Below are 14,437 nucleotides of genomic sequence, written 5' to 3'. Positions count from 1 at the left end.
GAGGCGAGTCGTGTCGCCTCGAATCGCCCGCTGTGTGAACCGGCTCTTACGCTCAAGGTTGTTACAATTGCATTTTTTTTTTACTCTACTGTATTAACTGGGACCATTCAAATCAATCGCACTTATTACACTTATAGCTATACTTACTGATTTCATGTATCCCTTCAATGCCTAATTTGTGTGTTGCAATACTGACTTTTCAGCACCTACAATTTACACACAAACCTTCTTTATGAAAAAAAGACATTTAATTGTTAGGCAAAAAAATCACTGCTGTTGGAGTTTTACAGTTTTTCTTTAATTTTTTTCAATAATATTCATATTTATTTTTTTCATAAAAATCACAGGTATTGAAATCAGGAGAAGATACAGAGGTCAAAGTTCAGTTTCAGAGTCAGTTGGCCTCGCATTCCTTCAGCTTTTCCTGTTTTTGACTGGAGATTTGTATTTTCCTTTTCTATTATTGTATTCGCCCAATCCTATCCTTCTGCCCCTCCCCCCATATCAACAACTGAATAGTTGGTATGAAACAGGTGGGCTTTCTGCAAACTGGGGGAGTTTTGAGGGTTAAACTCACAAGGTTAAAAGTGCAAAGGTCATTCCCCAAACATACAAAGTCCATGGATCAAAAAGTACAGACTACGGAATTCCTGTTACCATTGCTTTCCCTCCAGAGCTTTCCCTCCAGAGTTATACAGCTGGTCCAGTAAGGGCTTAACAGAAAAAGGTGGAATAAGAACAGGCTCCGTGCAATCCACTACCTGCTCCTATTACTCCATTATTTCTTTTCCCCCACTGATCAACCAATATCATATCATCTTCATGTTAAACTTGCGAGGAGCATCTGCAGTAGAGAGTCCAGCATCAGACTTTCGCGGAACATATTCTATCTCAATGTTATGTTTAGTGTTTCCTTTTCCTCTGCTCCAAAGAAATAGTAAAACCAAGCAAAACAGGACCACCCCCAAAAAGGATATGAATCCCATAGTGGTGGCAATTATAAGAGTTTTAATATCAAATGGGAAAGGGACAGTTGCACGAGTGCTGTTGACATCGCTTTCATTCGGCTGGTTTGAGATGAAGGCAAAGGTCTTGTTGGGTTGGTGAGGCCAGTCAGGTGAGTAACTGCGCACATGAAGATGGGCCAGTGAAGTATCATTACCAGCTGCATTGCTTGCCACACAATGATAAGTTCCATTATCTTGAATCTGGGCATAACGTACTTCCAAAGTTCCATCTGGAAACACAGCCAGCCTACCATTACTTTTGCTGGTGATGAAAGTCTTCCGTGGGGATTGCCACAGTATAGTAGGTGGTGGATCTCCATCAGCCCGGCAAAAAAAGTGTACTGTATGCCCTTCGTCTACATGGACAACTTGAGGACTTCGATCCTGAATGCGTGCTTTTCGGCATGAAAAATAAGTTGGCTGCAGCACATCAGGGAAATCTTTGAACTCTTTTCCCTGCACATATTCTGGACTGGAACAGGATGGCTGCTGTCTATTGAAGTTGAGACGCCAGCGTCGCCGGAAGATCCACATTAAACGGCAGTCACAAGCCAGTGGGTTATGATCCAAAATTAACGTTTCCAGATTGCCTACAGAGTGAAAAGAAGATTCTTCCAGTGTGCTTAGGAGATTGGAGGAAACATTTAGTACACGTAAATGGTTTAGACCACGGAATGCATAGGGTTCCACAACAGAAAGCTGACCACCTACCAGGTGGAACTCCTGAAGTCTAAGCAACTCATGCAACATAGATCCCTCCACTGATGTGATTGGATTGTATGAAAGGTTAAGAAAGCGAAGATAAACAAGGTGCCTGATTGCCACATATGGTATAACGCTCAGATTGCTGTGTGTAATAGAAAGAGATGTTAAATTTAATCCATAGAGGCTATTTGATGTCATTGTGTCCAAATATGGCCAGTGGGCCACTTCTAAACTTTTCAGCCGGAACAGCCTTTTGAAGGAGTAATCACGAATTATATTAATGTTAAGGTACCGGAGCCGTAGAGAGATGAGACCATGCAGATGTGACAAAGCCTCTGTGGGCACCACGGTGAGGTTACACTTTTCCAGTGTCAGCTCTTCCAGGCTGTTGAGTCCACGGAAGGCACGATGAGAAATATACACCAAATCATTATCTCCAACTTCCAGAGATTTGAGGTTATAAAGGTCCTGGAACATGTCATCCAGCAATATGACAATTTTGTTTTCACTGATGTCAAGTTGTGTTAGGTTACTGAGTCCTGTGAATACACCTAAAGGAATGAGCTTGAGGCGATTACTTCGCAGCCCCAAAGATCGTAGGTTGAAAAGGGCATTGAAGGCGCCAGGTTCAATCAAAGACACTATATTCTCACTGAGCTCCAGCTCCTCCAAGTAAGGAAAGGAAGAGAACTCGTCCTGGTTAAGGGCCTTGATCCTATTTTTGCTGAGGTCCAATAGTCGCGTGTCAGTGGGGATGCCTTCTGGGACGTTGAGGTGACGCTTGCGGTGGCACAAAACAGAACGATCCTGAGGAGAGCATTCGCAACGTTGGGGACAACCTGAGGCCGAGCCAGACAGGAAGGATCCCAGTACAAGCAACAGGATGGGACACAGGCAAGGTGGCAGCGGGAGAATCATACTGGATCGTGGACTCACCTGAGAAGAGATAAAAAATAAAATAATGTAAATAATTGCTCTACTTTATTGCATTAAACTAACTCTATTGATTTTTTTTTTTTGTGTTTTCCTATAATATGAAGATAAATTACATTAGATGTCAGCATTTTGTCTGGCTGATTTTCATCTACCAGATCCTCATCATATGGAATAGTTGAACAACAATTTACCAACTGCCCAGTATCTGAGTACCCAATTAAATTGTGGTAAATTCTGAAGGCAATGAAAGGTTAAATGTCATTTTATTAGATTGAACCTGCTCTATAGCTATTCTAATAAGTAGGAAACATGCTTAATGTAAAGTGGGTTAATGTTGTCTTAATTAATAAAGGTATTCATTAATTTATTAATTTGTTTATTAAAGCTGCTAACTTCATTATGTCTAGGTGCTGCAGATACAACTAAAGGCTCAGTCAGTAAGTTAAAAGGTCATCATTAAACAAAACTAAAAAAAGTTCTGAGTTTCTAAATCTAAGAGGGCTGCTAGCATCCCAATTATGGCAACTGCCATATAGTTATTCCACCATTACTACCACCTTGTTCACTAAGCAATAACTGCACTAAAGGTACATTTTAAAGTTTAAAGCTGACTGTCATACTCAAAAACATTCATTTCAATATATTCCTCAATAGCCACAAGGGCTGTAAACCCATTTTTGGTGCACCTAGCACTTAAAAGTATATTTCCAGTTTTGCAGCTAAATTGGAATAACATCTACTTTGTATGTACTACATGTCCACATTAACATAGCAAAACTTAAGGTGGGAAAGTATAAAAACAAGATATCCACGCTTAGGAAAAAAGAACTGCAGCCTCCCTAATTGGGAACACCACCAGGGTGGAGTCTAGAAATATTAAAACTCTAGTAAAGGGCAAATGGCGCTGTTCGAAAAAGAAATAATAAAAAAAGGGACCTATGTGTAGATTCATATAAAGAAAGGTAAAATTTAGTCTACTGATGTGAGTATTGCCAACACTCCCCATAAAGTGAATGGTGCTTCAATCAAAAATTAATAAAACAAATATATGTATAACATTCAACACATGATGTAAACAAAAGTATAAAAAATATATATAACAGTAATACTTCAACACACCAAAATAATAAAGTGACAAGTGCTTTATCCTGCATGGTTCAGTTGCAAAAAATGTATATATGTGTGTATTAATATGTACAAATAAACATGTTAGGATAAACCAGTCCCAAAAGATATTTTTCGTGTGCTGCTTCTACACACAAACCCTATATATAATAAAGTGACAAGGGCTAATTCCTGGGTGATAAGTCCCCAAAAAATGTATCTATATGTGTATATAATTATACACTATTAAATAGCAGTCTGTGAACAGTGATCCATGCACAATCAGTGCATAGCCTGGGGATTTCTAAACCGCTTTGGTGAGGTGGACTGCAGCTGTGTGAACCAGAGGGATACCTCATTAGAGGGGGACACCGCTATTTGGATACAACTATTACACCTGTTACCCCTGCAGGGGTGAGGCGCTCTGGTGAGTGCAGGCACAAGAGGGTGATACGGATGGAAGAGGGGAGCACTGAAAAGTCACCTTTATTTCACTTGTGCACGGATCAGAATAGCTGTATCTTAAGGTGGAAGTCCCATCAAAAGCTAACTCAGCTTAAATCTACTCCCAACTCCACCACTAAGCCCTATGGCTACCCTGTAAAGTATGTATACCCTGTGTATACTTACCTATTCTAAAGGTGTTCTGGTCCGATCACATGAGCTCCTTAGTGACCGGCTTCAGTGAACAGGAGAGATCACCATGATCAGCTGCAAAGCCTGAACTGTGATGTCACCCATAAGCTTACTAGGAGGCATCTGCTGTCAGCTGTCCCTCCTCTACACTGAAACCGCCCCTGGGAACCTATCATGTTACCGGACCAGAGTGCCTTTAGAATAGGTAAGTATAGACACCTTTCATTTACTGGGTACTTAGAATAGGCTTTGAATGGAGGTGGGAGAAGATTTAAAGGAGTTGTAAAGGCCGACGTTTTTTTATCTTAATGTATTATAATTACCTACCTGAGCCCCTTCTCTCTAGCAATGTCCACGATCCCCTCAGCCATCCAGGACACTTCTCCTTAGTGCCCGGCTTCAGTGAACAGGAGAGATCACCATGATCAGCTGCAAAGCCTGAACTGTGATGTCCGAAGGCCGAAGTTTTTTTTATCTTAATGTATTCTATTTACCTACCTGAGCCCCTTCTCTCTAGCAATGTCCACGATCCCCTTAGCCATCCAGGACACTTCTCCTAATTGGCTGAGACAGAGAAGCAGTGCCATTGGCTATCGTGGCTGTCAATCAAAGTCAGTCAGCCAATCAAGGGAGAGAGGGGCGGTGCCAGGTTGGTACTCTGTGTCTGAATGGATACACGGAGCACTGACTTGGCTTGGGTGTCCCCTGTAGCAAGCTGCTGGCTGAGGGGCACTCAAAGGAGGGAGGGGCTAAGAGCAGCAAAGAGGGAAACCGAGAAGAGGAGGATCCAGGCTGCTCTGTGCAAAACCAACTGTACAGAGTAGGTAAGTATAACATTTTTGTTATAAAAAAAAAAAAATAGCCTTTACAATCACTTTAAGATTAGTTAGCTTTTGACTGGACTTCTACTTTTAAAAATATATTTAAAAATGTAAGCTTATGAGGGGCTGGGCAGCTGTGTTTGCCATAAATAACCCTGTTGGTACTGCAAAGGCAGATCTTCATTATCCATTGTAACCAGAGTTGACCACTGACTGTCCTAACAAAGGGTAAAGGTGTAGGGCTTATACTGTATGGTAATGAGGACGCACTCAAGAAAGACTCACTATGACATGGTTAAAAAAACTTTGCAGTCAGTTTTTACACCAGCTCCCAAGAAACATCTAAAAGGTAAGAAGTAAAAAAAAAAAAAATAGGAATGTAGTATGAATAGGAGCACATAACAATCATATAGTGGGTTTTCTCAAATTTGACAATAGTGTAAATACTCTTTAAGCTCCTCAACTTGCTGACACCCCCTCAATGGCAATGGTGCTTTGGTAAGGGGCCATATATCCCCTTATCCTAATCCCCCAATCCTGAAGGACATTACATCTGGTATCAACACACAAGGGGACTGCGTGTTCTCAGCTCCCTTGATATGAGGACACTAGCCCACATGCCTAAGGGTGGGGTCCTATGCTAATTTTTTTTTCAGAATAAAAATTATATATATATATATATGTATAGTATCTCACAAAAGTGAGCAAACCCCTCATATTTTTGTAAATATTTTATTATATCTTTTCATGTGACAACACTGAAGAAATTACACTTTGCTACAATGTAACGTAGTGAATGTACAGCTTTTAAAACAGTATAAATTTGCTGTCCCCCAAAAATAACTCAACAAACAGCCATTATTGTCTAAACCGCTGGCAACAAAAGTGAGTACACCCCCTAAGTGAAAATGTCCAAACTGGGCCCGAAGTCTCAATATTTTGTGTGGCCACCATTTTTTTCCAGCACTGCCTTAACTCTCTTTTGCATGGAGTTCACCAGAGCTTCACAGGTTGCCACTGGAGTCCTCTTCCACTGCTCCATGACGACATCACAGAGCTCACGGATGTTAGAGACCTTGCGCTCCTCCACCTTCCGTTTGAGGATACCCCACAGATGCTCAATAGGGTTTAGGTCTGGAGATATGCTTGGCCAGTCCATCCCCTTTACCCTCAGCTTCTGTAGCAAGGCAGTGGTCGTCTTGAAGGTGTGTTTGGGGTCCTTATCAAGTTGGAATACTGCCCTACGGCCCAGTCTCTGAAGGGAAGGGATCATGCTCTGCTTCAGTATGTCACAGTACATGTTGGCATTCGTGGTTCCCTCAATGAACTGTAGATCTCCAGTGCACTCATGCCACTATGCTTGACTGTAGGCAAAACACACTTGTCTTTGTACTCCTCACCTGGTTGCCGCCACACACACTTGACACCATCTGAACCAAATAAGCTTGTCTTGGTCTCATCAGACCACAGGACATGGTTCCAGTAATCCATGTTCTTAGTGTGCTTGTCTTCAGCAAACTGCTTGCGGGCTTTCTTGTGCATCACCTTTAGAAGAGGCTTCCTTCTGGGACGGCAGCCATGTACACCAATTTTATGGAGTGTGCAACGTATGGTCTGAGCACTGACAGGCTGACACCCCACCCCTTCAACCTCTGCAGCAATGCTGGCAGCACTAATACATCTATTTCCCAAAGACAACCTCTGGATATGACGCTGAGCAGGTACACTCAACTTCTTTGGTCGACCATGGCGAGGCCTGTTCTGAGTGGAACCTGTCCTGTTAAACCGCTGTACGGTTTTGGCCACTGTGCTGCAGCTGAGTTTCAGTATCTTGGCAATCTTCTTATAGCCTAGGCCATCTTTATGTAGAGCAACAATTCTTTTTTTTCAGATCCCCAGAGAGTTCTTTGCCATGAGGTGCCATGTTGAACTTCCAGTGACCAGTATGAGAGAGCGAGAGTGTAAACACCACATTTAACACACCTGCTCTCAATTCACACCTGAGACCTTGTAACACTAATGAGTCACATGACACCGGGGAGGGAAAATGGCAACTTTTGTTGCTAGAGGTTTAGACATTAATGGCTGTAGCAAAGTGTAATTTCTTCAGTGTTGTCACAGGAAAAGAAAGAATAAAATATTTACTAAACTGTGATGGGTGTACTCACTTTTGTGAGATACTCTCTCTCTCTCTCTCTCTATATATATATATATATATATATATATATATATATAAAAGCTTAGGTCTCTGTGCTGCCTCTCCTATTAATACCCTCCTTTCCTGGTCCGTGAGTTTTGGTGTGCGGCTGTCTCTTGGCAGGTTTTCCGTTCAGCCATGTTCTTTCATTTGGTTATGAAAGATTTGATGGTGCGCCTAGGGATCATCAAAGATTTCGATATTTTTTTATAACCCTCTGGGCGGGGGGGGGGACAGGATGGAACAGGAGACAACTGACTTGTCTCACAAAGGAGAGACACACTATTTTGGCTTTTTGGCACCCAGCACATGTGAGTACCTTGTCAGAGCGGTTATGGTTTATTAATAAAATTATTTTATAAAACGGTATCACACTATCAAGTCCCTTTATGTTTTGCACAAATGTGGAAGCAGCAGAACTGAACAGCCTAGGACTCCATCACTGACACTGAACCCAGGGGTGGTTCACAAGTGTGTCATGACTGAACTTAATTATGAGATCACACTCTCTAAGGTGAGCGTACACATATAAGGGGGAGCACTTGAGTGAACACGAGTTTTATCACCAGTATAAGCTGTGAATATTTTTGGAATGAACTTCAATATTTAATGATGTTACTATTTATATGAAATTTTGACATTTATTGTGTGTGCACTTCGCACTTATGATCACTGGATCACTTTAAATAGATGATATATATTTTTTTGCATGTATTTGGATCACTATATTTGATACATGAAGTTTTTGATTTTATTTTGTATGAATTTTTTGGAATTTGCACGAATACATTTTATATATTTATTTTACCAGCACGGAGGCATTTTATACATTTCAACACATATGTGGTTTATAAGGTTTGTGATGCTGTGAGCACACACTCTATGGTAAAAAGACTTTGGGGGTTATTTACGAAAGGCAAATCCACTTTGCCCTGCAAGTGCGCTTGGAAGTGCAGTTGCTCTAAATCTCAAAAGGAGTAGATCTGAAATGAGTGGAAGCTCTGCTGATTTTACCATCCAATCATGTGCAAGCTAAAATGCTGTTTTTTATTTTCCTTGCATGTGCCCCTCAGATCTACAGCGACTTTACTTCCAAGTGCACTTGCAGTGCAAAGTGGATTTTCCCCTAGTAAATAACCCCCTCTGTTTGCATGTCAACACATTTTTAATTTTTTGTGGTATTAGATACACCATAACCTATTAAACTTCTGATAACCTTAACCTTCTATGTCTTTGGGAAGCCTACTGAACAACAACTACAACAACACATAAATGAACACCCAACTACTGCTATAACAAACACAGTGGGGGTTATTTACTAAAGGAAAAATCCACTTTGCACTGCAAGTGCACTTGGAAGTAAAGTTGCTGTAGATCTGAGGGGGACATGCAAGGAAAATAAAAAACAGCATTTTAGCTTGCGCATGATTGGATGATAAAATCAGCAGAGCTTCCCCTCATTTCATACCTACCCCTCAGATTTACAGCGACTGCACTTCCAAGTGCACTTGCAGTGCAAAGTGGATTTGCCTTTCATAAATAACCTCCAGTATTTCTTAGCAGATTACCATCTCTGTTCTGCAGTTACTTTGTTTATATGCAGCTTCTTGGTATGGTACTGCACCTAAATGTGATTCTGCTTCAAACATGGTGCTTCGTGCACACTGGGGGTTATTTACGAAAAGGTAAATCCACTTTGAATGTTCAGTCGCTCTAAATCTTATGCCGCGTACACACGACTGTTTTTTCCACCAGAATAAACTCTGACAGTTTTTTCCGACGGAGTTCCACTGAAACGGACTTGCCTGCACACAATCACACCAAAGTCTGATCATTTAGAACGCGGTGACGTATAACACGTATGACAGGACTAGAAAAGGGAAGTTCAATAGCCAGTAGCCAATAGCTGCCCTTGCCTTGTTTTTGGTCTGTGGGAACACCATACAAACGGTTTTCCCGATAGAAATTGATTCCATCAGAAAGATTTAAAACTTGTTCTATTTTTATGTCCGTCAGAATTTTAGAAAAAAAAAGTCTGCTGAAGCCCACATATGATCGGAATATCTGTTGAAATGATTCCATCTGACTTTTTCTCCCAGAAAGTCTGACCGTGTGTACACGGCATAAGGGGTAGATCTGAAATGAGATGAAGCTCTGCTGATTTTATCATCCAATCATGTGCAGGCTAAAATGCTGTTTTTTATTTTCCTTGCATGTCGCCCTCAGATCTACACCTTCTTTACTTCCAACTGCACTTGCGGTGCAAAGTGGATTTTCCTTTAGTAAATAACCCCCTATGTGTCCATGCACATTAGGATGATTACAGGCATATTTTGAGCTCAACATTTAGAGGCAGGGAAAAAACCCTTCTGGTTTGCATTCCTGATTGGAGCTTACTGGCATAGCAGCAGAAAAAACGTCAGCGTTTTAGCTTTAAAAACGTGGCAAAAAAACCCCTAAAAAACGCAAATTGAGAGCATATTGTACAAAGTTTAGGCGTGTCTAGGAGAGTTTAAGAGCATTTTAGTTTATAGGCGTTTTTTGCACTACAAGTTCCTCTGCAAAAGTTTTACTCCCAAAATAAGCATTTCAAAGCCTTTTTTTGCTGGGTGCCATTTTGGACAAAAAGAGCAAAGGGTATTGTGAGCACAGATTCCTGAGCCATCAAGAGCCATGCCACTCTACTCTTCAATTCTACTCTTTCGAATACTCAGGATGCTCCAGTTCACGCTATCTCCTCCCAGGATGAATGTTTTATAATTCTGTCTCTATAATCTGGGTGAGATTTATCTCAGAGGTTGGCATGTCCTTGCACAGCTGCAATCAATTGATGTTGTGTAGGGATGAGCCGAACACCCCCCTGTTCGGTTCGCACCAGAACCTGTGAACAGACCTAAACTTTGTGTGAACTTTAGAACCTTATTAAAGTCTATGGGACTCGAACGTTCACAATCTAAAGTGCTCATTTTAAAGGGTAATATGCAGGTTACTGTCCTAAAAAGTGTTTGGGGACCTGGGTCCTGCCCCAGGGGACATGTATCAATGCAAAAAAAAGTTTTAAAAACGGCCGTTTTTTCAGGAGCAGTGATTTTAATAATGATTAAAGTGAAACAATAAAAGTGTAATATTCCTTTAAATTTCGTAGCTGGGGGGTATCTATAGTATGCCTGTGAAGGGGCGCATGTTTCTGGTGCTTAGAACTGTCCCTGCACAAAGTGTCATTTGTGCAGGAAAAAAAGTCTTTTAAAATCACTTGCGGGTAAATTGTCGGCTCCCCGTAATACAGAGAACACTCAATGAGTGTTCTCTGTATTAGCCGACAATTCATTCATTCATTGATAAAAATAAAAAAAGGCGTGGGGGTTCCCCTAAATTCAATTACCAGGCCCTTCAGGTCTGATATGGATATTAAGAGGAACCCCGCGTCAAATTAAAAAAAAAAATTGACGTGGGGGCCCCCCTAAATATCCATACCAGACCCTTCAGGTCTGATATGGATATTAAGGGGAACCCCGCATCAAATTAAAAAAAAAAATTGACGTGGGGTCCCCCTAAAAATCCATACCAGACCCTTTATCCGAGCACGCAACCTGGCAGGCCGCAGGAAAAGAGGGGGGGACAAGAGAGCGGCCCCCCCTCCCTCCTGAACCGTACCAGGCCACATACCCTCAACATTGGGAGGATGCTTTGGGGGTCTGTGACCCCTCAAAGCACCTTGTCTCCATGTTGATGAGGACAAGGGCCTCATCCTCACAACCCTGGCCGGTGATTGTGAGGGTCTGCGGGCGGGGGGCTTATCAGAATCTGGAAGCCCCCTTTAACAGGGGGACCCCAGATCCCACCCCCCCTGTTTGAAATGGTAAGGGGGTACAAAAGTACCCCTACCATTTCACAAAGAAAGTGTAAAAATGGTTAAATAAGACAAACACACTTTTGAAAAATTCCTTTATTAAAAATAAAAAAAATAAAAAAAAGATTCCAGCGGTGCTAATCCAGCGATGGATCTCCGGGGTCCAGTGATGGATGATCATATCCAGAGACGGGGGATCTCTCAGTCCAGCGCTGTCCATACATCCATCTTCTGTCTCCAGTGCGGAGACACTGCGGAGATCCCAGCGCTGACGTTTCTTATATTAGGAGGGCGGGGACACCCGTCACCTGACCCAGCCCCTCTGACGCTGGAGAGGGAAGCCAGGGGTTCCCCAGTGACGTGTGGGTGACCCCGCCCCCTCTGATGTAACCCAGGTTTCCGTTACATCAGAGGGGGCGGGGTCACCCACACATCACTGGGGAACCCCTGGCTCCCTTCACCAGCGTCAGAGGGGGCGGGGTCAGGTGACGGGTGGCCCCGCCCTCCTAATATAAGAAACTTCAGCGCTGGGATCTCCGCAGTGTCTCCGCACTGGAGAAAGAAGACGGATGTATGGACAGCGCTGGACTGAGAGATCCCCCGTTGCTGGATATGATCATCCATCGCTGGACCCCGGAGATTTGTCGCTGGATAGCAAGAGTGGATTAGCACCGCTGGAATCTTTTTTTTATTTTTTTTATTTTTAATAAAGGAATTTTTCAAAAGTGTGTTTGTCTTATTTAACCATTTTGACACTTTCTTTGTGAAATGGTAGGGGTACTTTTGTACCCCCTTACCATTTCAAACAGGGGGGGGCAGGATCTGGGGGTCCCCTTGTTAAAGGGGCTTCCAGATTCTGATAAGCCTCCCGCCCGCAGACCCTCACAACCACCGGCCAGGGTTGTGAGGATGAGGCCCTTGTCCTCATCAACATGGGGACAAGGTGCTTTGAGGGGTCACAGACCCCCAAAGCATCCTCACAATGTTGAGGGTATGTGGTCTGGTACGGTTCAGGAGGGAGGGGGGGCCGCTCTTTTGTCCCCCCCTCTTTTCCTGCGGCCTGCCAGGTTGCGTGCTCGGATAAAGGGTCTGGTATGGATTTTTAGGGGGACCCCCACGTCAATTTTTTATTTTATTTGATGCGGGGTTCCCCTTAATATCCATATCAGACCTGAAGGGTCTGGTATGGATATTTAGGGGGACCCCCACGTCAATTGTTTTTTTAATTTGACACGGGGTTCCCCTTAATATCCATATCAGACCTGAAGGGCCTGGTAATTGAATTTAGGGGAACCCCCACGCTTTTTTTTTTTTTAATCAATGAATGAATGAATTGTCGGCTAATACAGAGAACACTCATTGAGTGTTCTCTATATTAAGGGGAGCCGACAATTTAGCCGCAAGTGATTTTAAAAGACTTTTTTTCCTGCACAAATGACACTTTGTGCAGGGACAGTTCTAAGCACCAGAAACATGTGCCCCTTCACAGGCATACTATAGATACCCCCCAGCTACGAAATTTAAAGGAATATTACACTTTTATTGTTTCACTTTAATCATTATTAAAATCACTGCTCCTGAAAAAACGGCCGTTTTTAAAACTTTTTTTTGCATTGATCCATGTCCCCTGGGGCAGGACCCAGGTCCCCAAACACTTTTTAGGACAGTAACTTGCATATTACCCTTTAAAATTAGCACTTTAGATTTCTCCCATAGACTTGTATAGGGTGTTCCGGCTTTTCGAATTTTCGAAGCTCATCCCTAATATTGTGTGACCTCCCTCCTGGTCATGGAAACGATGGGCAGGGTCAAAAGATACTTCCTGTAAAGCCAGGAAATGATGTACACTGACAACACACCATTTTTTTACAAAAAAAATAAATTTAAACTTGACATTTAGAAGAGATAAGAGGAGTTTAGGAGAGACTGACATTTTTACAGCTCCCAAACTTCTCCAGAAAACGCCATAGAGAAGTTTTTTTTTTTCCTGCCTCTGAACGTCCCTGACAGAAAACGCCTGTAGTAGTCATAATGTGTAAAGACACATAGAACACAATAGAAGTGCTTCTAGAGGAAGGTGAAAACATCAAACGCTTGTAGAATCAACGTTTTTTTTTAATCCAGTGTGCATGGAACCTTAATGTACCAAATAATTTGTTTACAGGATTGTGCTTTCTTTTGAAACTCATTTACATCTCAGCACTGCTGATATCTTCTAGACTTTTTCAGCCACCTCCTGACTACAAGTAGCTGGACATCATTGCTCTGGTCCAGCTTTCAGACAATGACCAGGGTAGACCATGCATAAGCTATGTTTCAGCTCAGCCACTTGTACTCTCTAAAAGGGCACATGTAACAGGGTGACAATTCAGGAGTACAATTGTAAGACAGTTGTCACCCTATAACAGGAAATGCCTCAACAAAGTGCTTCATGTGAGGATTACCAGACATTATTTTGATGAAAGCTGCATATTTAAAAAGACCAAAGACTATTAAACTATTCCATTAAGCTTATGCGATATTTAAGTGATTGGGCTTAGATCTACTTTGTATTGTAAAAAATTTGGAGTCTAACTGTAGATAATCTGACAAAAATGATAGAATGGCTATAAAATGGTCACCAGGAGTCTTGAACAAACCACTCGCTCCACCTTATCTTCACATTAGAGATATAAACAAAGACACAACCCCCACGTCCTCCGATATTTCATTGCAGACAGGGTAATTAGACGATTAACGATAATTACAGGCAAGAAAATCTAGTCTGGGAAAAGAAGGATAAATTAACACGTTACAGACACAGGAAGCACAGTGTGCTTGTTGGGATCTGCAAGCTGACATAACACTCACAGCTCCTTCCTATCTGCGATACTCTATGAGTAGGCAGTGTAATTTTGCATTTCAGATAAACGTATGGCGTTTTATTTAATAACAGAGCTATGGTGTGCCCAAAGCAACAAATCCTACTTCAGATTTCAGTAGTACACTAAATAGCTACAAAAGCAACATCTGGAGGGCTACAATATGTTATAGCACAGCAAATAATTAGTCTTTGCAATGTCATTAATTAATCTCTGTGAACATCAATGTTATAGGATAAAGACAGATTTTTTCTCTCCTTTATTTAATCTCTATAACTCATATTATTGTGTTATATTATCCGTGTTATCTACTACTGTCA

At 41.9% G+C, this 14,437-nt stretch overlaps 1 protein-coding gene across 6 annotated transcripts in view; it reads right to left on the bottom strand.

Annotated features, from left to right (window-relative positions):
• Positions 1-276: 276 nt before the first annotated feature.
• LINGO1 (leucine rich repeat and Ig domain containing 1) overlaps positions 277-14,437 on the bottom strand; it is a 621,415-nt gene continuing 607,254 nt past the window's right edge. For all 6 annotated transcript variants that reach the window (XM_077471861.1, XM_077471864.1, XM_077471866.1 and 3 more), the window contains one exon: positions 277-2,648. In XM_077471861.1, the coding sequence (XP_077327987.1) occupies positions 810-2,648 (1,839 nt within the window). In that variant the 3' untranslated portion in view covers positions 277-809. The remainder of the gene's footprint in view (positions 2,649-14,437) is intronic.

Source organism: Lithobates pipiens, unplaced genomic scaffold, assembly GCF_037356315.1.
Source record: "Lithobates pipiens isolate NorthernLeopardFrog02 unplaced genomic scaffold, aLitPip1_a1.2 Scaffold_8, whole genome shotgun sequence".
Classification (NCBI taxonomy): domain Eukaryota; kingdom Metazoa; phylum Chordata; class Amphibia; order Anura; family Ranidae; genus Lithobates; species Lithobates pipiens.
The sequence above is the reverse complement of the archived record's forward strand: the minus strand, read 5'-3'. Positions and strand labels throughout refer to the sequence as shown.